This window comes from Saccostrea cucullata, unplaced genomic scaffold, assembly GCF_032062105.1.
Source record: "Saccostrea cucullata isolate Sc308-1 unplaced genomic scaffold, CSIRO_AGI_Scuc_v1 ctg547, whole genome shotgun sequence".
Classification (NCBI taxonomy): domain Eukaryota; kingdom Metazoa; phylum Mollusca; class Bivalvia; order Ostreida; family Ostreidae; genus Saccostrea; species Saccostrea cuccullata.
In genome coordinates this window covers 307,737-333,652 of record NW_026930450.1, presented here as the reverse complement: position 1 = coordinate 333,652, position 25,916 = coordinate 307,737, and the positions used below count along the sequence as shown (strand labels likewise).

At 33.0% G+C, this 25,916-nt stretch overlaps 3 protein-coding genes across 3 annotated transcripts in view; 1 reads left to right on the top strand and 2 right to left on the bottom strand.

Annotated features, from left to right (window-relative positions):
- Positions 1 to 415: 415 nt before the first annotated feature.
- Positions 416 to 6,494, top strand: LOC134228638 (uncharacterized). Its single transcript, XM_062710316.1, has 6 exons — positions 416 to 611; positions 1,472 to 1,652; positions 1,926 to 2,108; positions 2,485 to 2,745; positions 2,888 to 3,144; positions 5,803 to 6,494. The coding sequence occupies exons 1-6, from the start codon at positions 461 to 463 to the stop codon at positions 6,492 to 6,494; spliced, it is 1,725 nt and encodes a 574-aa protein (XP_062566300.1). The 5' UTR covers positions 416 to 460.
- LOC134228639 (programmed cell death protein 7-like) lies at positions 6,454 to 13,622 on the bottom strand. The gene is made up of 9 exons (XM_062710317.1): positions 12,876 to 13,622; positions 12,090 to 12,233; positions 11,671 to 11,760; positions 10,685 to 10,816; positions 9,199 to 9,337; positions 8,678 to 8,790; positions 8,151 to 8,274; positions 7,068 to 7,155; positions 6,454 to 6,713 (listed from the first exon to the last, which is right to left on the bottom strand). Exons 1-9 carry the CDS (start codon positions 13,593 to 13,595, stop codon positions 6,590 to 6,592), a joined length of 1,674 nt encoding a protein of 557 aa, XP_062566301.1. The 5' UTR covers positions 13,596 to 13,622; the 3' UTR covers positions 6,454 to 6,589.
- Positions 13,623 to 22,865: 9,243 nt separating this feature from the next.
- Positions 22,866 to 25,916, bottom strand: part of LOC134228637 (hemicentin-1-like) — a 29,152-nt gene continuing 26,101 nt past the window's right edge. Inside the window, exons 4-7 of the mRNA XM_062710315.1 lie at positions 24,891 to 24,932; positions 23,973 to 24,260; positions 23,386 to 23,424; positions 22,866 to 23,033 (exon numbers count right to left, since the gene is read on the bottom strand). Coding sequence (XP_062566299.1) covers positions 22,927 to 23,033; positions 23,386 to 23,424; positions 23,973 to 24,260; positions 24,891 to 24,932 — 476 coding nt within the window. The 3' untranslated portion in view covers positions 22,866 to 22,926. The remainder of the gene's footprint in view (positions 23,034 to 23,385; positions 23,425 to 23,972; positions 24,261 to 24,890; positions 24,933 to 25,916) is intronic.

Sequence of the window (25,916 nt, the reverse complement as noted above, 5' to 3'; positions counted from 1 at the left end):
AAAAAAAATGTAAAGAGGGAAACCTGAACTGGGATGTCAAATAGAGACATGCTTTATGGTCAAGAAATAACAAAAGAGAGACAAATAAAAATGTTCAAATTGACCTAGCTATTTAAATAAAGCATAAAAATTGAATGCCCCTGCCTTATTAACGTTCAACATTTTATGTTTACTGTCTGGTTATTTTACGAGACTATAAAAGAATATGTGCGGATAGTCCCTCATTGCAACTGGTTAAAAGTACATTATTAAAATTAGTCAACAATAAAGTACAGTTTTATATAATCTTTAATCTGTTAAGAAGAACAGAAACACAAACTGACATTAAGATTTAAAGCATTCAATCTCAGGAAACTGATGAAGGATGCTATACACTTAGTGTAATAGACGGTCGGAAGCGGCCGCTCCAATAATACTCAGTGAGTAAGAGCAAAGAGGGAGGAAAATATCAAGAACAATAATGGATCATAACAGGTTTAATGTGCTTATTATGATTTACCTTGCAACTCTTGGAACTAGGTATTTAGTTAGGTGTGAAGTTTTCACGGAATCTGAGCAATCAGCCGTAGATGAGATGATAAAGGAATTAATGAACTGCAAGCGAATTCCAGGTAGGTCATACGATTCTTGGCAAAAAGATGTTAGACATTCTGGCTGGAAAAAAAAAAAACAATTCTGTATTTACTTTGACATCTTATATGAATAAACGACATTTGGAACAAGAGTATTTATTCAATGATAATATAAATAAAACAAGGTCACAAAAATAAAACAATTTATTTTTATCAGCACATTCTCTAATTTATTAAGTTTAGATGATCAAAACATGAAAAGGATCGATGTAAAATTAAAAAAAAAAGTAATTAAAAAGTAATACGAATTCAGGATCAAGGCATGGAACAAATGTACAATTAGAATGCATACTTTCAGGTTCGCAAGAAATATTTTTTTTTTACTTTTTGAATAAAAAAACTAATCAAGACAAGAACTACAGCTGTATATACATAGACATCTAGCAAAACTCATTAAGTGTAGGTTTGAGCTCAATGTGTTATCAAATGTGATTTGCTGAAAATCTTTACAAAATTTGATAAATCTTCATTAGTTTAGCGATTGTATGAATCAAAGTCTTTAGTCACTTGTTTGATAATGTACAAGTTCAATGATCTTCCCAAAATGTAAAAGGTAAGGACTCTAAGACGGCTTGGAATGGTTTCTTGTGAAAGTGGTAAATGAATACCATAAGAACACACATTTAGTAATAACATAAAGACAGTAAAAGAGAGTTCTCTTTGTGTGTAATATATCTGATATATTCAGCGATTTACAATGTGTATTGCTCTCTGCTCGTCCATCTCATTTTTGGAATAGCAAGCTGAAATCCTTCAACTAAGTTAAATCTAGAATTAAAGCTCTCTTTATGAAAAAGACACAAAATGACTCTCTGTTTAAATTACGTACCGGTTTACAGGTCTGGGGTTGAGTATAACCAAAGGGGAGAAGTCCCTGGCCAAAGGTTATGGGGTGGCGGACGCGGAGGAAGGCACCCCTATGACCGAAGACACAGTCTCGTGTATCGGTTCTACGACTAAGGCGTTCACAAGTGCTCTGCTAGCTGCCCTCATAACACGTGACAAGAGTCGGGGAGGAAGGTGAGTAGACTTTATGTATGCCAATTTCTAAATAAATAGTCCAACTGAAACAAAAGATATTGAAAAGGTTCTCGTTTTTCTGGGACAACCCTCGATGTATAAAATTGCTTCAAAATAGATTAACTGATACAATTTTAATTTATATCCATTTTTAAAAAAAGTACATGTTCTGGTGACTGATTAATACGTTATTTTATTTCATTATAAAATGTACTAGGACATTGTTTGTAAAGTATTAAGTTTTTTTGATGAAAAATACTTTCATAATTTCAGTTTATCCTGGATGACAACTTTACGGGAAATATTTGGTGATGACTTTGGTTTGACTTCTGACCCCGTGATAAGTTCACAGGTCACACTAGCAGACATTTTGTCACATCGCTCCGGTGTTGCCTCAGCTGACGCTTTGCTGATGGCGCAGATTTATTCGGAGAGTAACAGAAATTTACTTCTCAGGTGAAGGCAATTCCTGAAATCTAAATATTTATGTTAGTAAAGCTTTTCTGGCTTGCAACCGGATAACATCAGATTAATTGACGGATGAAAGGATTCCATTATCGGTTTTGTTGAAAACTAAAAAGATTTTCGCAACCATTTCTTACTTTTATCCAGCATTATAACATTTACGAATACAATGTCTGCTAGTACTCAATAAAAGCTTCTCAATAATGATTTAATGCCTTACAATAACTTCAGTACTTCAAGTCTACGAGTCATTGTACTTGATCCTCTTGTTTTGTTAGAAAGTTCATATTTGTAGTATGCAGTAATTAAGTCATCTCATATTTAAAGCATTATGTACAATACCAAGTCATTCTAAAAATTCTTGTAGACAATTGCACCTTATCCCAAAGAAAGGAGTTTTTCGTGGTCAGTTTAGTTACAATAACTTAATGTACAGTCTGGCGGGGCTGGCAGCCGAAGCGATAGGGAAGAAGCCTTACTTTGAGTTACTGAAGGAGATGATACTGGATCCTCTAGGAATGGACTCAGCAGTGTTAGTGGACGATCTAGATTTTACCCTGAACACCACTAGTAAGCCACATCAGATCATCAACAGATCCGTCCAGATGAGCGATACAAAATTCTACAGGTAATCACGTGCTGGGGAAAGTTTACGTGTGCAATGTACTTGGCTCTCTGTCTCAGTTCAAAAGGGTCATTACAGATTAGACTTTTTGAGTGTGGAATTTAAGAACATCTAAGTTAATGTAACATTTTATTATCATTTTAAGGTTAGGTTCCTTTTCCCCGGCAGGAGGGATATGTATGTCACCGACAGATTTCAACAAATGGCTGTTTTTCCTAAATAGCAAAGGAAAAACAATGTCTAAGAAGACAATCGTGGACAGCATGGTTTTTCTCGACATGGTTTTACCAAAACAGGCACTGGACATTCTAACTCAGTATGCTTTTGGTCTGTATGAGACCTTCCCTGAGCCGTCCTACACCTCTTGGTATGGAATGGGTTGGTTTGGTCGCTTCTACAGAGGTAAAAATTGCTTCTTCACCATTTTCTTTTAAACACGGTACCGTATATGTGATACTTTTCTCCATAATTAGGGCATTCTTTTTTTCATTAATGAAACATATGGAGAAAATGAGCAGTATTCAAGTTCAAAAAAGCCAACTGAAAAACGCAAAATTAAAGCAAAGGAAATACGGATCTCCAAAAATCAGAGGTGGGATCAGATGCCACGGAGGAGTGAACATCTCCTGCCGATCGGTTAAACCCTGGCTCATTGTCATGATCTGGCAATAACGGAAAAGTCTGTCGACAAATCAGTGTGAAAATAATTGCCTAACAATATGAAAAACGTAAGTCAGCATTTGACTTAAGGATAAATTTCAATTGCTGACAAGGTCAGCGTTTTGACATAGAACTTACGAAAAGGTGACTTTAAAATGGCAATATTCTCGTTTCAGCAATTTGTCTGTTAATAATTTGCGTCTAAGAAATTGTTCATACGTAGAGGGAAGTTTACGATTGAATAGTAAGTCATCACGTTTATCATAAAGCATGGTTGTTAGACAAAAATATGCTTAGTTTCTGATTGACAATATCTATGTTGTTTTTGGACACCAGGTGTTTCAACAATCTATTGGAATTCCAATGGGTACCAATTGCACCCATTTATTAGCAGACCTCTTTTTGTATTCATATGAAACAGAATTTGTGCAAAATCTTAAGAGCGAAAAGAAAACAGTTGCTGTGGTCTTCAACACCCCTACTAATGTGTTCGGAACCTTTTATTTTTCGGTGTTCTACACATTATAAAACCCGATAAGTTCAGAGTAGCTCTGGCAGTGGCTCTGGCGAGAGTTCGCAAGACTACAGCGAGATAGGGTAAATTATTCACGGAAATGTGGCTAGGAAGTGACTAGCACGTGAAGACATGGTAAACAGAAAAGTTACGTTGCGTTTTAGTTTTAACCACCCTATAAAATCATTCTGTAAAAATGTACTTCAATTGATCTCTCTTAAATTCATTCAAATTTAAATTATAAGTATTATCTATGATAAAATTTTCTGCTATCATGAATTAAAATTTCTTTTTGAAAAATGTTTTTGCCTGGGAACCGGGACTATATTTTTTGGCGTCAGATTAGCAAATGAGGCACCAATGTGACTTTAACTGACCAATCAGCTGAATGAGAATTGCATCATGGGTTACTACGAATACTGCAGGAATTTTACGCTAGATAAATTCCTTTATTGTACTATCGGTGAATACAATTGTCTGGCTAAAACACGTGACCACGAGCATAGTTATGTAAAAAAATGTTTTGTCCATTTAAATGCATACGAGAAGCTGCTCGTTTTCCTTACCCTTAAAGTGCTGGTGTTCTGAACTTGACACTAACTATATATACATTTTATTAAACACATTTTTTAGTTAACAACAAATTAAAACGCCCGTGACATCTTTCATAGTTTCTAATCTTTGCATTTTGTTCATAAGAACTTTTTTTTATTTTGCACTCCACTGACATGATCATAGATTGATCTGAACCACGTGTTCGAAGTGATATGTAAACATGCATTTGGCGTAAACGTATTCAATCAACGAATGGTCAGTTCATGCACAGAGTCTGACACATCTGTTTCATACTTGGGTATTTTACTTGAAAAAGACTTAATTGTAATCTAACAACCGAGCTCTATATAATAAACGTGACGACTTTTACTTTTCAATCGTCAACTTCCCTTACTTATGCAGCGATATACCTTCGTCACCTACACACGGGATTTAAATGTTCAGTTTCGAAACACAAGAGCATGCTCTACATATGAACAATTTGTAAAACGACGTTAATTAATTACAAACAAGCTGATGAAACAAGAATATCAGCAGTCTTGTTTCAAGTCATCATTTCGTAAGTTCTATGGTCGATACAATGACCTTGTCAGCAAATACAATTTATCATTGAGTCAAATGCCGACTGACGTTTCTCATACTAATTGTTAGTCCATTATTCATACACTGAATTGACAGATTTTTCCGTTATTTCCCAATCATGACAAAGAACACACGGCGGGTGTAACCGGTCGGCAGAGAATGCTAACTCCTCCTGTTTTGTATTGTTTTATGGACTTTTGATCTTGAATACTGTTTGTCATCTCCGTATGTTTCATTAGCATTAATGTCTTTTTCAAGTAAAATATCCAAATATGAAACAGATATGTCAGACTATGTGATTATCTGAGGCTCCCCAGGATATGTCGAAATAAGAATGGAATTTACCATTGTCAAAACATTGTCGATATATCTGAATGTCGAGTTGAAGTCTACTTGTTTTCTTCTTTATTAAGTTAAAATTTTGATATCACCGTTGTAAACTAAATAATTGAAAAGAACCCGGATCGAACATGGCTCGCGGTGGTCCGAATTCATTTTTTAAGAATTCCACATCAAAATCAAAACTGAAAAATATATATATATATATATTTATCATTGTAGTGCTTGATGTTTTTGCTCTCATTAAAGTTTGATTTTGTATATCAAGTTTTTAAAGAATTCTTTCAAAATGAAGAGTGGCATGTAATTCTGCAACATTTAATATTCCTAACATCAATATCAGCTGAACTTGTTATACAATGAATTGTGAAATCTTTCATGAAAATTTTTCATTTAATCCATTGTTTCAGCTAACGTGGATTTCTTCCATGGTGGATCCATGTTCTCCTACTCCACAGTGGTGGTAACAGACCCAAACAAACAGATAGGGATAGCAGTGACACAGAATGGACTGTATCCCGTGTCCCTAGAGAGGGACCTCTATCCCCTCGCCTACTACCTGAAGGACATCCTTCAAGGTCACACTCCATGGCTAAACAAATCCACCATCTGCTCCTACCCTGAACCCTGGCGGCGCTCCTATCCAATCCAGCTACCAACACAGAATGTAAAGGAGAAATATGTAGGAGATTCAGAGGAATTTGCGGGCACCTTTGGTCATTCTTTATTTGGGGAGGTTAAGGTTACAGAAAAAAATGGGTCTTTGGATTTACAATGGGGGAATATAATCAAAGGAACGCTTTACGATTTTGTCAAGAAAAAAATTAATTTCAAACTGAGATTGCGAGATGAGACCTATCAGGTCATTGGGTATGAATTAGGCTCCATTGATGTTGTGTTCCATGAGAAATCCTCAGGTAAATACATGGAAGTGGAAATTAAATTCTCAAAAGTAATGGAGACTTATAATTTTAGCCGACAGATTTCTTTCTTTTCTCCTTCTACATCCTCATCAACAGTCAAACTGCATTTCCACAAAACTGAATTATGTCTATTGTGCACCCTTTTGCTCATCCTTGTGAATGTTTTTAACTCATTATGAAATACTTTACAACAGGGATAGTTTCAATGTATAAATTTAATATTTTCAAGTGTCTTATAAGAAGTTGGCCTTAACATTAAGACTTAAACAGGATATCATGTGTCCTTTACAACACTGGCCCATTTTTCTGATGAAGGATCTGTAGGAGCCACAAAGTGGGTGGGGATCCGACTTCCCCCTGGTGTGTTCTCCGGTACAATAAACCTGTCCCAGTCTTGTCTGTTAAAATAAAACGTTTTATGGAAATATATACAGAACATGTAGCCTCCGGGTCCAAAACATAAAGCATTATTTCTAACCTCTCAAAATAATTTGCGCTTGTGTTTTAGAAATATTATATCATTGATCTTGTTTTTTAAAACAATATTTTATTATGAATAAACTTAATAGAGTTGGACAGCAGGCACTGCCTATATAAGTCCTATCCTCATTATTCTTTTCCTTTACATGTGATACCCATATCTTACATGATACTCAAAGAAAAATATTACTTGACTTCTACATACTCTGCACAGCCATAGAAACATGTATTTGGGTTGTAATTTTGTTACTGAATGCTGAGAGTTTTTTTACCTGATTTGGATGAAAGACTCGTAGCTGTAATTAGCCTGATCATAAAACTGGTAAAACGGAAACATGGCTTCACTGTCAGAGATGTTCTCTGTAAAATATTTGTAATAAGATAGAAAATCATACAATAAAATACATGGGACAGAGGTGTTTGATTGATTTTTTTTTTATGTATTTTTGTAATTTAAAATAAACACATGAACTTTAATATTTTATTTGATATATTTTCTACATTTTTCATGTTCTTGTACCTATATATTAATATATACTTTACCTTTTTATAATATTTTTTGTAAGTACGACATTATTCTTATCTTTATATCTGTGTATTAAACTATTAACTTTGCAGTTTTTTTTAAAGCTGAATGATTCACTGTATATGAATATGCCTGTTTAAAAAATAAACAAACAAATGAAACAAAAAAATAATGTATTTTATTAATTTGCATATAATAAAGTGTCAAGGATGGCTGATGTAGCTTGGTTATAACCTTAATTAGTTATACATGTATCCATTTAGTTCACCACACATTTTATAGCCATTTAAATTCACTTCAAGGGTATTGTCAATTTATTATGTTTGTTCACTTTAATAGCATGATTGACTTTTAAAATATGAAGACTTTTTAAAAAATGATTTTAATTTATATATGTGTCTAAAAGAAATTATACGGTGTTCTTTTTCTGGTATTAGGTGTGCATTATACAATAATTAAAAATTTTTATTATCTTGAAGTTTTTGCTTTTTTATCTTGAAGTTTTTGCTTTTCATATGTACACAAAGCATTCATTAAATAAATGAAAAGAGCATTCAGTGAATGTTTATTACATATTGATTCAGTCTGAAACATCTTTAACTTTTAAAAATGTGCTTGAAGACAGAGCTCAAAGTGTTAATTGTTCTTTACACTTGCAAAGGAAGATATGGCTTTGGATCTTCTTTGAAATGTTAGATTATAAATCCAAACTGACTCTCTAAAGTTAGGAGTTAGGAACCATTGCCTTTATCATGATGATGGAGGTATCAAAATATGTGTAAGTCCTGCTGCAGCAAACTTGACTCCACTAGGACATATAATAATTTACCTGATTTCCCAAACATGATTTCCTGTATTTTTTTATGTTCCCTTTCTTCTCGGAGTTTCTTAATTTTCTCTCGCTGTTCTCGCGCTTTCTCCTTCGTCTCTTCATGTTCAGTTTCTAACATGACCTTAAAAAATCATTTTATCAGCATGACCTTTAAAAATCATCTTAATAGCAGCATAACCTTTAAAAAATCATTTTAGCAACAAGACCTTAAAAAATCATTTTAGCAACAAGACCTTGAAAATTCTTTTCAGCAGCAACAAGACCTTAAAAAATCCTTTTAGCAACATGATCTTAAAAAATCATTTTAGCAACAAGAGTGAAGACCTTAAAAAATCATTATAGCAACATGACCTTAAAAATTCTTTTCAGCAGCAACAAGACCTAAAAAAATCATTTTAGCAACATGACCTTAAAAAATCATTACAGCAGCATGACCTTGAAAAAATCATCTTAGCAGTAAAATGGATATTCCACAACAAGAACAGAGACAGTGAAGGTAAACTTTAATGTGAAGAGTATCATACCTGCAGCGCCCTCTCCTCTGCTAGGTAAATTTCCTTCTGTTTTTTCATGGTTATGAATTGTTCATCCATAACGTCTTTAAATTTTTCATCACTTGCAGGGTTTGCATGAACACCTATATAAGAAAAACAAGGGGAAAGCTTTTAATGTGACAACAAACTAGGTTTCCTTTTGTTTGAAAAGTACTGATATATTTCACATGAATTATAAAAAAATTATTTTCAAAACTGTAGGAAGTGACAAACCAAGAATATCAATGTACCCTGAGAACATATTTTACCTAAAAATAACATTTCAAAAATAGGTATTTTCATCATAAATAATCCAAAATCAAAATTCAAGTACGATATTTTCTCTGATTATGTACAGTTGATTTGCTATCAATTCATTCTAAATATTGTATGAGGAGTTGTCCGGGAAACAAATTTCACTTTATGCAATATAGTGCTGTCTAACCTTGGCATATCACTACGGATTGAAATCAGAACTTGTTTTGGTTTTATACTGCATTATGATCTCTGACCTTGCTGTTTGAGTCTATCACTGCGGAGTTTCCTCAGTTTTTGGATTCCCTTCAATAAGTCCATGGTTTTGGTCACATCACTTATCTTCTTCCTGACTTCATTTAGAATGGCATCTGCTGCCTTCTTCAGTTCTTTGGCCTTAAATCACACAAATATATAATTTACAAGTACCTGATGGTGATTTCAACAAAGTTTGAGGAAATCACTGTTGAGGTCTGGGGTCACAGAGTCTGTATAAGTCTTACCTGAGCAGTAAGTAATACAGATACTGTACATACTTAGTTAAACACCTAGTTAGGGCTGGGCAATAATATCGGTATTTCAATATATTGCAATACAATGACAAAAAATATCGTATCGCAATACGATTTTGTAATATCGATATATTGGCAATATGCTTATATTAAGGTTTCGTCAAAGGTCAACATGTTCAAAAATTTATTTTTACAATGGCCCAAAAACTATATGAGGTATAAAGTTAAACCTTGTACAGTTTATCAATTTTTCATTGATTAACAGACAGAAAGTATCACTTGATAAAAAAATACTTGGAAAAAATAGTTATTGAGAAAAATTCTTCTTAAAAATGCACATATTTTCAAAAAATACACCTAATTTATTCTGTGCCTATAGTGAAAACCATTATTGCAGAAACAAAATATGTTTATCGATGAAGGGCAAGTTGGACTTCGATAACCTCTGGAAAGTTGTTTTTCCTGTTTATTTTGTCCAAATGTTAAGACTTGAAAGTGAAAGTACATTGCAAATGGCGGGTTCTAAAGGGGTCTTGTCTTTATACATGTCATGCTTTCAAAAACAGCCTTTCAGAGACCATTCACGTCCAACTTGCCCTTCAATGATAAACATATTATTTCTGCAATGATGGTTTTCACAAAAAGGACAGAATAAAGTAGGTGCATTTTTTAAAATATGCACATTTTCTGATACAATTTTTCTCCAAAAAAATTTTTTTTAAAATATTTGTTATCAAGTGATACTTTCTGTCTATTAATCAATGATATATTTATAAACTGTAAATGTTTTGATTTTATACCAGACATAGCTTTGGAGCTATTGCAAAAATAATGTTTTAGACATGTTGACCTTTGACAAAACCTTAAGGAATTTTATCATTAAATATAAAAATGGACTTATGAAAGGTTTGTTATCAAGCCAAACAGTAAGACAGAAGCTGTTTTGTGGGAACGTTTCAGAGCATAACTTAAATGAAATCAACAAAATTTTTCCCCTGTTGGTTACTTATCATAGTTTTGTACATTCTGCATGTAAATTAACGTAAATATAGTAAGAAAATGTCATTTTGATTACATAGAAAATATTGCAATACATATCGCAATACATTTAAAAATATCGCAATACGAAATCTCTGGCCAATACCCAGCCCTACACCTAGTACATGTACATGTATATACCATATTCATGGAAACTACATTACTGTTTAAAGAAAGATAACCCCTGTCTCACCTCTCTTTCCTCGTTAGCTTTCTTCCTTAATTTCTCCTGCCATGCGTCAATCTCAGCGTGTAAATTATTTCTCCTTTCTTCTTCCCTCTTCTCTTCTTCCCATAATTCTTGCCTTCTTCGTTTGAGTCTCTCCTGAAAAAAATTGGTGTAATGTTTATTGTTATTATCAAACAAAAAGAAAGATAAAGACATTTACAAACTAGGGATTTCTATTTCTTTATTTTTAAAACTGGAAGTATTTTTGATATTTGAAGCTTTTGGTAAAAGTTATCCCACTAATTTGTACTTATATTGATTTCCTGAGACCAAAAACTTATGTACATGTATAAATCATTAAACATTGAGTTTTCAGTAAATGACAGAACAACTTGTACATGTATTACTTAGACAAACATATGTGTGATCGATTGATCCAGAGAAATATTCTCAAAGTAAGACAGATCGTTAGCAAATAGGAATTTTAAAAAAAATTTTCTCAATGCTGAATTTCATACAACTCTGAATATGAAGTAATTCAGGTGCATGAGTTGCATCAACAAAAATTTTCATTTTCATGTAATACTATATGGTACGTGTACCTCCATTACTAAATAGACAATGTGACAGAATTTCAATTATCACTAAACTTTTTATAAACTAATCCAAAAACTTTAATTAAGAATTACTTAATACTAGAAAGGATACAAAATATATTTGCTCTAAGATAAAGGATATGAAGGAATCAAAAGTGCAATTATTTCAAAACAAGTCTTCATTTGACCAGACTGAAAAAAAGAAGTCTCCATTGTATTCTAAAAATAACAATCCTTTAAAAGCAAATTCAATATCAAATGTTTTACTCTGCATTACATATTTTTAATTCCAATTTTCACTAATTATACCTCTATAAAATCTTACATTAAAAAAAATTCAAAGATATTCTAATACAATTTTAATGCATATATTAAAGTTTCATTTTAAATAAAGCTCTCAAAGAGTCCTCTTACCCTTTTCTTTTTCTGCTGTAGGACTTTTTGCTTGACTTGATTAATTGTGGTTTCATCACTCATCTCTTCTTGTATTTTCTCAAGCTCTGTCTGTTTAATGTTTGATCAATAAAATCTCTTAATATTCAAAGTATATCTTAAAGAATCTTCCATTCAATGAAATATAATTATGACAAAAACTGCATAGCTACACTGTTAGAAACATTTTTTGATTAAAAATAAAAAAAGAAAAGAGAAAGAGTGTTAGGATCTAATGCCATTTAATGGTTTGATAAAGGCATGTATACATTAATGTCAAATCTGACACTGAATTTTAATACTGCTTCTAACAGAACTTTTTTTTTATTTGTTAATAGAAATAATCTGTCTGAGGTCTTGACACCTTTAATACCTTTAGTTATTAAGACTAAATGTTGTACCTTTAGGATCAGAACTTTCTGTCTCTGGTTGTCCCACACATTGTCTGGGGCTGATCTCCCCTCATCTGATAAAGTAGAGGTCTCCTGTTGAAGTTGTGCCATTAATAACATCATTCTTCTCAGCTTGGCTTGAGTGGAGTTAATCTATCGAAAAAAAAATTAAATTGTTTGAGAGAGGGAATTAGATATGATTTAATGCCAAACTATTGGAAGTAAAATTACAACCTGTATATATATATATATATATATATATATATATATATATATATATATATATATATATATATATATATATTGGATAACATTAAAAAAAAAAAAAGATGAATTATCCCAAAGATTGTCTTTAAATACTCTATAAAGGGTTATTTTCGCCCCGTGTTATTTTTGCCCTTTCATATTTGGAAACAAGTTTGCCCTGTTTTAAATTCGCCCAGAAAGATTTTTGTTTAAGATATTATATTGTTTACTTTGAATTCGTACCGTATTAAATTCGCCCACTTCCGACGAGGGCGAAAGGAGCGAAAATTAAACGGGGGCGAAAATTTCCCTGTATACAGTATACATCTTCGAAAATATCCATTTTCTGAATTATTTGAAACATGATATTCAACTCAGTTTAGTTGGTTTATATATCTTTTAAAGATCTTAAAGGGTCAACAAGCGAGTACATTGTAAACATGGTAAGCACTAGGGCTGGGATGATGTATCAATATTTACACTCAAACACATATTAAGCAAAACAGGCATTGCCAATTATTGTATAAAAAATGCTTCCAATTCACTTACTGAAACACTTTTAAAGGATGAAACATGCACATTTGGGTCAATTTTTCCTTTTTCCCTTTTCTTCAGCCAGACTTCCAGTCTCTGTTTTGCTTCAGTGGAATCATCGATGACTTTCTCTGGTTCAAACTTTGGCACAGTATTGGGTGTAAAGCTTGGTGGCGGCACTGATTGAAGAGGAAGAGGGGGTGGTGCTGTAAACTGCATGGGATTGGGTGGTGGCATGTTCTGTTGTTGAAATGACATCGGCTGTGTTAGTTGCATAGGGGGTCTTTGGAATTGTTGAATATTCTCGTGATATGGATTGATGTGTTGAAAGTTAACATTGCTATTGCCCTGGTTAGGTAGATTCCCTGTCATATCTCCATATATCATTGGCATTTCGGATGTGTTTCCCTGAATCCTAGTATTATGTGGAGAGTCTAGTGGTCCAGGTCCAGGGATACTGTTGGACAATGCTGGTGGGTGATAAAATCCTTGTCTAATACTTGGTGGTGGTCTTTGGAAATTATTTTGCACTACACTGTTTCCCTGCCAGCGAGGTCCTTCAAACATATTTCGTGGTCTTTCGAATTGAAGCCTTGGCATGAAATTAGAGTTAAAATTATCATTTGTTTGTTGGTTCCTTTCCGTTGAAGCATGATAAGATGCATTCAAACGCATGTTTTGACCAAGATTTTGAGGATTGTCAGGACGAAAATTATTTCGAATGGGCGCAGCCATTTTCCTTGAAGAATACCGATCCCGATCTGAAAACATTCCCAGTAACCCTACATCTTGTCAACTTCTCAAACAGGAATAATTATTCTTATAATATTATTTAAAACTCTCAAAGCTAGCATGAAATTAAAATCTTTTCATGCAACAATCAGTCTTGTAAAAAGATGACCTTTCATTTCATGATAACACTTAATTAACAATTCAAATTTCTATTAAAATGATTTAGAGTGATATTTCAGTTCAAAACCCTTAACTTTCAAATTTCCAAACAGGTTTTAGAATTTTAAAGATTTTGATTTTTATCTTAAATTTTCCAAAAACGAATTTTGTATAAAATTTATAACGGTCCGTGTAACACTTAACAATTCAAAATTCTTAAATGAATTTGAGTTTTAGAATGTTAATAAAATAGTTAACAAACTTTGTCAACTTGATAATGACGAAATACCATTGTTTAATACACTTTACTTTAGGAATATTTTCTTTCGTCATGAATAATGAATGATATATTTAGACAAAAAACAGTAATCACCCCCAAAAGTACACCAAACAAATCAGGAGCAGAGCAGACACCGACCTCTAAAACATCAGAGGTGGGATCAGGTGCAATGATGGTGTGAGCATCCCCTGCCATCCAGACACTCTCGCCGTGTGCTGTTTATCTTGATCGGGCAAATGGACAAATCTGTGGATTATATATACAGAGTGTACTAGTATATAAACAATGTAGTTCAGTCAAAATAAAATAAAACGTCAAAGAAATTGCAACACAAATAAAATATATTGGAAATGGTAGACGGTACTAATGTTTTATATATAAAATGTTAAAATTTTACAATCTAAATCCATGCACAAATGCAAAAATATGGGGGTCGACATTTGGTATAATTCGCATTCCCTGTATGGGATTCCATAGTGCATCAATGTTGTCATCAGTGTGAACAAATGTCGTCAGATGTCATGAGTTGGGAAAATGCATACACTGTAATATTTATGAGATGAGACCATTTTATTTCTCATTTTTAATTGCATTTAATAATTATATCACATTTTATGTTTCTGTCTTCATTTAAGTGGAAAATATCCCTTTAATAAATAACTATACTTCAGCTATGTACATGATTCAATATGCACCTAAAAGTGGTGTAATTTATAAATACAATCGTGAGAGTATGAAAAGAGATAAATATGGCTAACAATTTGTATGAAAAACGCAGGCCAGTTTAAATTGTATTTGCTGAATTATTGTCATTTTACTATCAACCACAGAACTTGCGAAAAAATCGCGTTTATAATATTTTCTAAGAGTTCTGTGGCAATTGAATTATTTTATTTGAATTTAGCTTTTTTGGGAAAAATTGGTTAATTCATATAAAATCATTCTCATATATTTATACATTATTTTTCCTATACCTTTTTATACGTAATTTTTAATATAAGATAAAAAAAAGCTAACCGGGGGCTTACAAAAGATGACGCAGCTGCATAAATCATCCACATATAATAGCCATTATAATTTCTATCTACGAAACATAATTTTTTAACATGTATGGAGATAACGAACAGTATTCAAGATCAAAAGTTCATAAAACAATACAAAATAGGAGCAGAGCAAGAGCAAACACCGCGAACCTCGAAAACATTAGAGGTGGAATTAAGTGCCAGGGAGGAGTGAGCACCCCCTGCTGACCGATCACACCCGTCGTGTGCTCCTTGTCATGACCGTGATATAACGGAAAAATCCTTCGTCAATTCAGTTTATAAAAATGGACTAATAATTAGTATGAAAAACGTCAGTCACCATTTGACTCAATGATCAATTGTATATTGCTGACAAGGTCATTGTATCGACTATAGAACTTACGAAATGATGACTTCTAACGAAACTGCTGATATTCTTGTTTCTTCAACTTGTTTGTCAATAATTTATCTCGTTTTAGAAATTGTTCATACGTAGAGCATGCTCTTGCGTATCGAGTCAACTGAGATATATAAATGCAGGCGATGAAGGTATATTGCTGCATAAGGAAAGTTGACGACTGAAAAGTTAAAGTCATGCGCATGATCACGTTTATCATAAAGCTTGGTTGTTAGATTACCATTTACGTCTTTTCAAGTAAAATATCCAAACATGAAACAGATATATGTCAGAATCTGTGGCATCTTTTATCTCAAGCTCACCGGGATATATCGTATTGACATAAGAATGGAAAGTACCATTGTTTATCGACAATACGTCGTCGTAATATATATATGTCGAGTTGAAGGCTATAGCAAGTGTTTTCTTCTTACACATAAAAGATTTTTGGACAAATTCTGCTTCATATGAATATTGGTACCCATGGAAATTCCGATGGATTGTTGAAAGACCTGGTCTCCAAACCACATACCGGTAAAAGATATTGTCAATCAGAAACTCAAGCATCAATTTGATGTCAACTTCAGAGTACTTGTGTGTTTTGGTAAAAATTTTGTTATTTCAAATTGTCCAAAAGTTCCTTGGAATTTTTAAGTATTCATATCTGATTTACGCTACTTCTTGAATATATTGTTGCACAGTATTGAAGTTTCTCCTTCGCTACCGGTAATATCTTAGTGAGGAGTATGGAAAGAGGCTTGGTTGAACATTTACTGGAACCCCTATGTATCCTTTTAAGGATTCTTTTGAAGTTTCGGAATCCAATATAGATATGGTTGTTCACCTTCATTTTGGCTCTTTGGGATATTAAAAATATTCAAAACTGACATATGATTTTGGAGAATTCTTTCCTTAGAAAGGCAACTAAGAGTATAAGTTGGATTACCACTACCATTAGGGACCAGGCAACATTTTTCACAATGATGGGACCGGTACAAACGGGCATGGGACAATGAGTTTTTTTTTCATCGAAGAAACCATGGGAGAAAATATTTTTAGCATTAAGTACCCATGGGACACAAACTTTTTTCAATGACTTGCAGTTTTAACCCAAGAGAAATATTCATTTTATATATTTTTTAATCATATCTTTGAAACTGAATTAAGAGAAGGATAAAATGGCAATATAAATCTTTTAATGGAAAATATTACAACAGATGAAAAATTTTTTTAATGAACAAACAAAAACATTTTTTCGATGTTTGAAATATCTGTAGTCTGAGAGACTCTTTAGTTTTGTAAATCCAATTATCTCACTAACACCGAGATGTAACCATGGGACAATAACTTTTTTTATAAGTCTCAAGGCATGGAACAGAGATATTTTTTAAATACCAAAGCCATGAGACACGTACTTTTTAGAAATGAAAATTTTGTTTTGTACTGGTCCCATCATTGTGATAAATTTTGCCTGGTCCCTTAGATGAAATCCAAGTTCTTCTAAGATACAATTTATATAATGAACCTTACAAACAAAGACAATGTTGTTACCTGCTTTGACAGCAAGGACCAGTATATATAAAGTCGCTTCTAGTTTATTACAAAGTATATTCTCGCACATGGGACTAGACAAGGTCCTTTAAGCCTTATAAGATGGAAATTAGATATTTCTAAGTGTATGACTTTGATTATCATATACAGCCATACTCCAACAAACGAACCACTGCATCGAAAAGCCTAACATCATATTCAAATCAACATATATCATTACTTTCCGAGTATGTATTTAATTTTACCGCTTTTGAATGACAAGAAAGAGGGTAATTTTATCAAAAAGCAGTAAAACTTGGGTGGTTTATGAGAAAATTAAGTTCACGTGGACTTCGGTTATAAATAATTAAGTGGCTCCAACACAAAGAAGCTGTAATACATCAAACAAATACACGGTTATGGCGGGCCAACCATCTATTGTAAATCTTATTCAATTTGCCTACGTAATAAGATTTAAACAGTCCTCTAGGGTGAAGAAAAGAGTTTGTCCATTCACTTCAGGATAATCTACTAGCATATGTAAATATCAACTGAAGGTGGAATCATTATTTTCAACCAGAATATCATGTCTACGAGATAAGGGATTATATACTCCAAAACTATATATATTAATACTTGAACAGTTGTTAGTGGACCCCTAATTCAATTCTAATAAGCATTTTGGTTCTCTGAAGGACAGAGCATCCTCACTCCTGCCTCCCGTTAAATAGCAGTGAATTTGGTAAAGCAGATCTTGCAAAAGTATCGGTCTCTTTGCTCAAAGAAAAGAAAAATATTTTATCAGAAAAACTAAAAATTAAAGATGCAAATAAATAGGTACAACAGTGTAAATTTCAAACAGAGTGACTTATTGAGCTCAATGCGTAGATATCACCGAAGCACGAAGAAGACGAACAATAAACAAACTTAAAAGTTTATTGATACAATACAAAATTGAAACAGAGCAAAAACAGGACCTATGAAAACATCAGGTGGAATCAGGAGACAAGGAGGAGTAAGCATCATCTGTCAAACAGTCACACCCGCCATGTGCTCCTTGTCGTGAAAATGCAAACGGAAAATCTGTCAAACGTTTACAGAGACACTTAAAACGGGGCACAATAAAAAGAAAGCCAATTTAAAAAAATGAATTGTAAGCAAATTAATGTGAATCAATCTCACTATAACAGATAATGACATAATAGCTACTCAAACATTACTGAAATAATAAACTAAATAATGAAATAACATCAATGGAATGTACATATGTATGAAAATAACGTTAGGTTTCAAGCTAAAAAATCCATTCAAACAATACACATCCGGAGCAGTGCCAACACCGATCTCTGAAACTGTAGAGGTGCAAGGGATCAGGTGTCATAGGGGAGTGAACATCCCCTGAATTTCGTCACACCCGCCGTTTGCTCCTTGTCATGACCGGAGAATAGCGGAGTATCAGAGTGTAGATAATGGACTGACAATTACTGGGATGAAACATATGGAGATAGTATGAAAAACGTCTATCAGCATTTGACTTAATGATAGATTGTATTTACTGGCAAAGCCATTGTATCGACCACAGAACTTGCAAAAGGATGGCTTTAAGCTAGACTGTTTATATTCTTGTTTCATCAGCTTGTTTGTCAATAACATACTTCGCTTTAGGCGAACAAGTACATAGAGCATACTTTCCGAATCCGAGAGATAAAAATCCCAGATGCAGGGTATATTGCTGCATTTGTTAGGGAAGTTGACAACTGAAATTCGAAGTCACCACGTTTATAATCAAGCTTTGTTGTAAGATCCCATTAACGACCCTTTTTTGTAAAATATCCAAAATGAAACAGGCCTGTCAAACATTTTTTTTATGTAAAAAACTTGTATGTAGTTTTGAAAAAGGAAACATAAATGCATGTCCATAAGATACTTTAAGATATACTAATAAACTCTGTGGGTAAAGATTATAAGAAGACTTTCTTTTTCTCCTTTCTTACTTTTTTTTTCTGATGGTGAGCTTAAACGAAACTGAGTATGTTTTAGGAAACAATATGTAAAGAAAAACCTTACTTCTCTCTCTCTCTCTCTCTCTTTATAAACTTTTACACTGATTTTGAATGTTTCAATTATAATTATTCTATTCTGATTCTGTATTGTACATATTCTTATACAGATGTTTGAATATATATATATTTGTGATATGTGTGACTGTATGAGAAATTCAGTGTGACATTAAAATAAAAGATATAACAATAGATAATATCTATATGCTCCTTCAACATGTTTAAATGACGTAATCAACATTAATGGTAAAAAGGATTGTAAAAAAAAAAATCAATATTTTAACGAAAATACCAACGCACGACAAACTTAACTTGGCATCAAAATCACTCCTTCGCACTACTCGAGTTTTAATTAATGTTGCAGTATTTTTAAGAAAATTCAACAATCTTAAGAAAATTGTGTATATTTATCGCAAAAGTTTTCGACGCTGTCTGTCCTCCTGTAAACTCTGCTCGTCCATAATTATTGTAAATATGTATATATGTACCTCTTGTACCATTCAAATTTTTTTGAGTGAACAAATGAATGAATGAATAAGAAGTAAATAAGACATATTTGGGGTCTCTCCATTTTTGAAAGTTGAACGTATGTTTAATCTACTTACGCTATCAATCGAACCAATGAATGTACAACAGGTGCCCGTGTTTCTAAAATACGGAATTGTTATTTTTCTTTACAGAAATGTGTTACCTCGAAAGTCATTTTCAAATAAAAAGATTTCGAAGAGTGAATTTTGTTCTGTAATTCTTTATCAAAGATTAACAGGAAGACCAGAACAATACTCATGATGATGTGAGAAATAATCTTTTTTATGGTTAATGATCACGATTGACACAAATCTGTAGTTAAGAGGCGATGTCTTTATAGATTCATACATTGTGATTCTATTTTTGCCACTGCCAAAAAAATTATCGAGGAATGAGTTTTAATTGCTTTGTTATTTCATGATGTTCTAATTTTTTGTTCTAATTTTTTTGATGAAATATATGGAGATAACAAAAAGTATTCAAGATCAAAAGACCATTAAAAGACGGACCTCCGAAACATCAGAGGTGAGATCAGGTGTCAAGGAGGAGTAAGCATCCCCTGCTGACCGGTCACACCCGCCGTATGCTCCTTCTCATGATCAGGAAATAACGGGAAAATCCGTTGTCAATTCAGTGTATGAATAATGGACTCACAATTAGTTTGAAAAAACGTCAGTCAGCATTTGACTCAATGATAAATTGTATTTGCGGACAAGGTCAGTGTATCGACCATAGAACTTACGAAATGATGACTTTAAACGAGACAGCTGATATTCTTGTTTCATCAACTTGCTTGTCAATAATTTACCTCGTTTAAGAAATTGTTCATACGTAGAGCAAGCTCTTGTGTATCGAATCAACGAAAAAAAAATCCGTCGAAAATTCAACGTTATATAATGGCCTTACAATCAGTGTGAAAAACTTTAGTCAGTATTTGATTTAATGATAAATTTATATGTACCGACGGGAACATTGTATCGACCACAGAACTTACAAAATGATGACTTGAAACGAGACTGCTGATATTCCTGATTCAGCAATTTTTTTATCAATAATTTACCTTGTTTTAATAATTTTCCTACTTAGAGCATGCTCTTGCGTATCGAATCAACTGACATTCCATTCCTACGTTGTTTGATATATCCCTTCAAACTCAAAGAAACCAAAAGAAACCTACACATCAGTTTCACAGTTGTATATTTTCTTAAAGAAAGACATAAATGGCAAAATATAAAATGATCCTTATGAAAACGTGAAAACTTTGATTTCACAATCGTCATCGTCTCCCATAAATGTAGCACATCACTTCTTGAATACTGTAGATCACTTAATTTTCGCGACACCTTATTTTTGCGAGGTGTCCATTAACTCTTTATTAGCGAGACAAAATTTTCACGAATTGTGATGACTGCTCTATATTATATTCTTATATTAAGAAATACTAATATACGCGAGAATGAAATTTTCGCGAGCCTTTTATCTCGCGTAATTACGCCAAAATAAAGTTCTTGTGAATAAAAAGTGATTTACAGTATATTGTTGCACAGTAGTCTTGAAGTTTATCCTTCACTACTGTCAATATCTTAGTGAGGAGTAAAGAAAGAGGCTTTATTGAACATTTACTGGAACCCGCACTGCATATTTGTTTGTAAGGATTCTTATGAAGTTTCGGAATCCAATATTTGTTTTTCGGGATATATAAAATATTCAAAACTGACATATGATTTTGAAGAATTTTTTTTCCTTAGAAAGGGAACTATGAGTATAAGTTGGATTACCATCTGTTGAATTAAATCCAAGTTCTTCTAAGAAACAATTTATATAATGAGATGTGCAAACTCTTATGCGTGAAGAGAAAAAAAAAACACTTGCTGTGGCCTTCAACTCAACATTTAGATATATCGACGACGTATTAGTGGTAATTTCCATTCCTATGTCGATAGGATATATCCCGGTGAGCTTGAGAAAAAAAGATACCACAGAATCTGACAAATCTGTTTCATACTTGGATATTTTACTTGGAAAAGACGTTAATGGTAATCTAACAACCAAGCTCTATGATAAACGTGAAGATTTTAACTTTTCTATCGTCAATTTCCCTTACGTTTGCAGCAATATACCTTCATCACCTGCATACGGAGTTTATATATCTTTTAGTTGCATGATTCGATATACGCAAGAGCATGCTCTTCGTAAGAACAATTTCTAAAATGAGGTAAATTATTGACAAACAAGTTGATGAAACAAGAATATCAGAAGTCTCGTTTAAAGTCATCTTTTCGTAAGTTCTATGGTCGATTCAATGGCCTTGTCAGCAAATACAATTTATCACTGAGTCAAATGCTGACTGCCCTTTTTGTACTTATTGTTAGACCATTATTTATATACTGAATTGACGACGGATTTTCCAGTTATTTCCTGATCACGACAAGGAGCACACGGTGGGTGTGACCGGTCAGAAGGGGATGCCCACTCCTCCATGGCTTTTGATTCCACCTCTGATGTTTTGGAAGTCCATGTTTACTCTGCTACTATTTTGTACTGTTTTATGGTCTTTGATATTGAATACTGTTCGTTATCTCCATATCCTTCATTAACAACCGGGGCCAAGGGCGGGTGTAAATGGTCAATAGGGACGATAATTCTTTAAAGGGACCAAATCCAACACCTGGTGTTTCCACCTCCAGGTGTATATGTTTTATTTCCTGGTGATCCGTTTTGTCTAAGTAGTTGCATGTATAGAAGATTGATCATTAATTCTTTTATCTTCTCCTTTAAATCTTCGTCGATTATTTCATATTAAATTTAGTTAATGTTCAAAACTGATACCATCATCGTTATTATTTATTTTGTTATGAATTTATATATTAAGTTTTTTGTTATTTGCTGAAACCCTGAATATGTACTACTACATGTATAGGCATTGTCCGTTTTTTTTTATATTTAAAGAATTATTTTGGAGGGAAAAGTACGACATGTATAATATGAGTTTTTTTGGGGGGAAGAGAAACATTTCTTAAAAAAGACGCTGTTTCAGCTGTTTTTGGTGATGATAACGTCATGAGATAATTCTTGCATTTCTAATGCAATGTATAGATGCTCCTTGTTTTTTCCCTTACTCAATAGTTTTACGCTGTCTAAAATTGTCAAAGGTAGCAAAATTAATCGAAATTGCATTGTATTTTGCTGTTTAAAAATTATAACAAATTATAAGCACTTCATCTATTAATAAGAGGAAAATTTCTGATAGATGCATACCCATTGCGTAACATATTTGAAAACTCCAAAAAGTGTGGAAAAATATATTTATGTAACAATATAATGCATAGAAAATTAATTCATTGAAAACAGATAACAACTAAGTCCGACAATAGTGAATTATAACACAAGGTAACAGATGAAAAAGTCCAGGAAATGACGTAAACAAAGATGATGCAGACGACCTTTGTGACTTGGCATAGCGATCTAAAATGGAAAATACACATACATAATAGTATATTCATAAACTTAATTAGATAATTAGATGTAAAATTATTGTAGCATAAGTACAAGATATATTTGAAAGAAACCTTGCTTCCAATTTCAGCATACCATATCTATTTTCTCAAAATTACGATTGGAGGTTATGCAATACAATCAGAGAAATATGATTATATTTTGCAACACAAAAAAGAAAGAAAAGGGAAAAGGAATAGGAACAAAAATGTGTCACTGTGAAACTCCTTGGTACTAATTATTCGAAATTCTTTGAAAATTAACTTTTCTTTATAAAGTTTTTATCAATGTGTTATATCACTATGAGATGTAAAGAACTTACCTTCGCTATCTGTTCCTCGCTTGGAGTTTATAGACCTTGCTGGAATTAAAGTTATACAAGTTATGAATATTGTGAAAAGTAGTTAAATTCCATAGGAGACACAAGTTAATAAAAAAAGATTTACGAGAGAAGAAACATAGCTAATATACAGAAGATCTATGAATAAATTAAGAAGACTACTGGCATTCAACATATTGACAGAGACCGTATCCTATGGTACAACAATATAACAGACAGCTTTTAGGATGTACCAGGGAGATTTCACAACATTACAGAGGTGACCAATCAAATTAAACAAAACATATTTTACGTAGGTGACTGACCAATCAAAATAAAAGTAAAGAATTGGCAACAATTGACTAAAAGTTGATCATGACTGCATATTTAGCAATAAAATCTCAGTTTTGAAGCGATGTCGAAAGTAAAGCTTCAACGTACTTTGTCTTATAAATATCGGTGTGGTAACTAAACAGGGAATAACTCCTTGTGACAAAAAGGATACATCAAAATTTTAAACAAAATTGGGGATTCGGCAAATTACGCATTTACATTCAAAGCAACGACACATTTCCATAGCAGTTTCTTACCACTTAAAACATGAATTTTTGTGTTGCTGATCTGAGATTCGGACGTCCGACAAACGTACGTTCCGGCGTCCTGTAGCTGTGCATTTGTTATTGTCAGTTTACTAATTATCACCTTTTCTACAAATGAGGAATACTTTGTTATAGTGGTGCGCGAATTTTCTCTGACTTTGTGTCCTTCTACAAACCAGTCTATGTCTCCGGTGGGCAAATCTATGGCGGTTGCATTGCATATCACCGTTATTGTACGACCGACTTCAACAAAGTTGGAGCTAGTCGTAATGTATATGTCTGCAATAGTAAGAATAACGGACAAAAATCACAACATCAATTTCATTCCACTGTTTCTATACACTGATAAACAAAACACTATTGACAACCAAAGTAAATCAAAAAATAAATTTTATTTTAATAAAGAAATATACATCAATTCATCAAAAATATTTATCTAAAACAGGGACCAAAAGAGTAAAATCAAATTCAAGCATGGTAGTTCATTGACAAATCATGGTACAGGCCGAAGATGTGGATGTCTGGAAAATTACATCTATCGATTAGAAATCATGCAAAAAATTTAAATAAACACAATGCTTTGTCCTAACCAAAGACTGCCATCTTGGTTTTTGCAATATTAGAAATATATTTTTATATAAATTTTGTGATTTAGCAGACCTGTTTTCAAGTTGGACCAATTATTCAAAAATTATAGGGAAAATGATCACAGAGATTTACTTTGTTCGTCAGCTATGATAAATAACTTGTTGGCATCTTTATTAAATGCTTTGAATAATTCAAATGGACAATCTCCATAATCCTGTAAACCAAACATTTTTCATCAAGTTGATATATCATTATAATGGAAAAGTGTGAATGCTCGGATTTAAAATCAATTTTTAATCACGAAAGCTATTTTTAAGCTACCTGGTGGAGAAAATGTTTTCTGGGTCGTTGTAGATGGCGCTTCTGAAAGAAAAGAAACAGCAGTATACTAGTATATGTATTATACGCTCTTCATTGTTTTACATATAAAATGTTAATGAATTAATTAATATATAAAATAACAGCACACAGTTGAAAATGGTTGGCAGTTGGTCGTGACTTTAACCGTAAGCGTAACATGAGGAAGAATTCCAGGGAGACGCGACACAATAACACGTTAATCTGATCAGCTGATTACCGATTACCCGATGAGGTTACACCGTAAATGATGAATGAGCAGAGAACTAGTTCAAAGAGAGAACGAGTACAAAGAAGATTAAAAGTCTGTCTTTCTCGTGACAAATGCCATGTGTTCAGCGTGTTTTGTCTGCACTTTATTTTGTTTCGGACGAAAATGTTTGTCAACAAAATATACATTTTGATAAGTTTTTGACTCTGAAATAAAATGTTTCATTGAACAGACTTAGCTACAATTATGCCTGCTAGCATTGTTATTCTGACTCTTTAAGGCTTAAGCCTTTTGATTCAAGTGCTATTTGATTATTGCTGCTGTGATATAGCTACCACAGGTACTTGTGGACAGGACCCCCCCCCCCCCCCCCAGTATTTAACCCCGGGGTTTATTGGGCATTTTTTCACAAATTATATTTATTACACTTATTCATCGTGTGTACAATAAGAAAAAATCGCAAAAACCTCCAAAATAATCGCTCCACAAAAAATACCCTACTACAGTGTATATATATACACTATAAGAGAGATCTTATAATGTATAGTAGAGTATCTTTGTGGAGCGATTATTTTGGAGTTTTTGCGATTTTTTCTTATTGTACACACGATGAATAAGTGTAATAAATTTTAAAATTTGTGATAAAAAAAATGCCCAGTAAACCCCGGGGTTAAATATCGGGGGGAGGGGGGTCCTGTCCATAAGTACCTGTGATTGTTACATGAGGAATACAATATTCATCGAGAGGGTGATGCTTAGCGTTAGGGTGGCTAAATCAT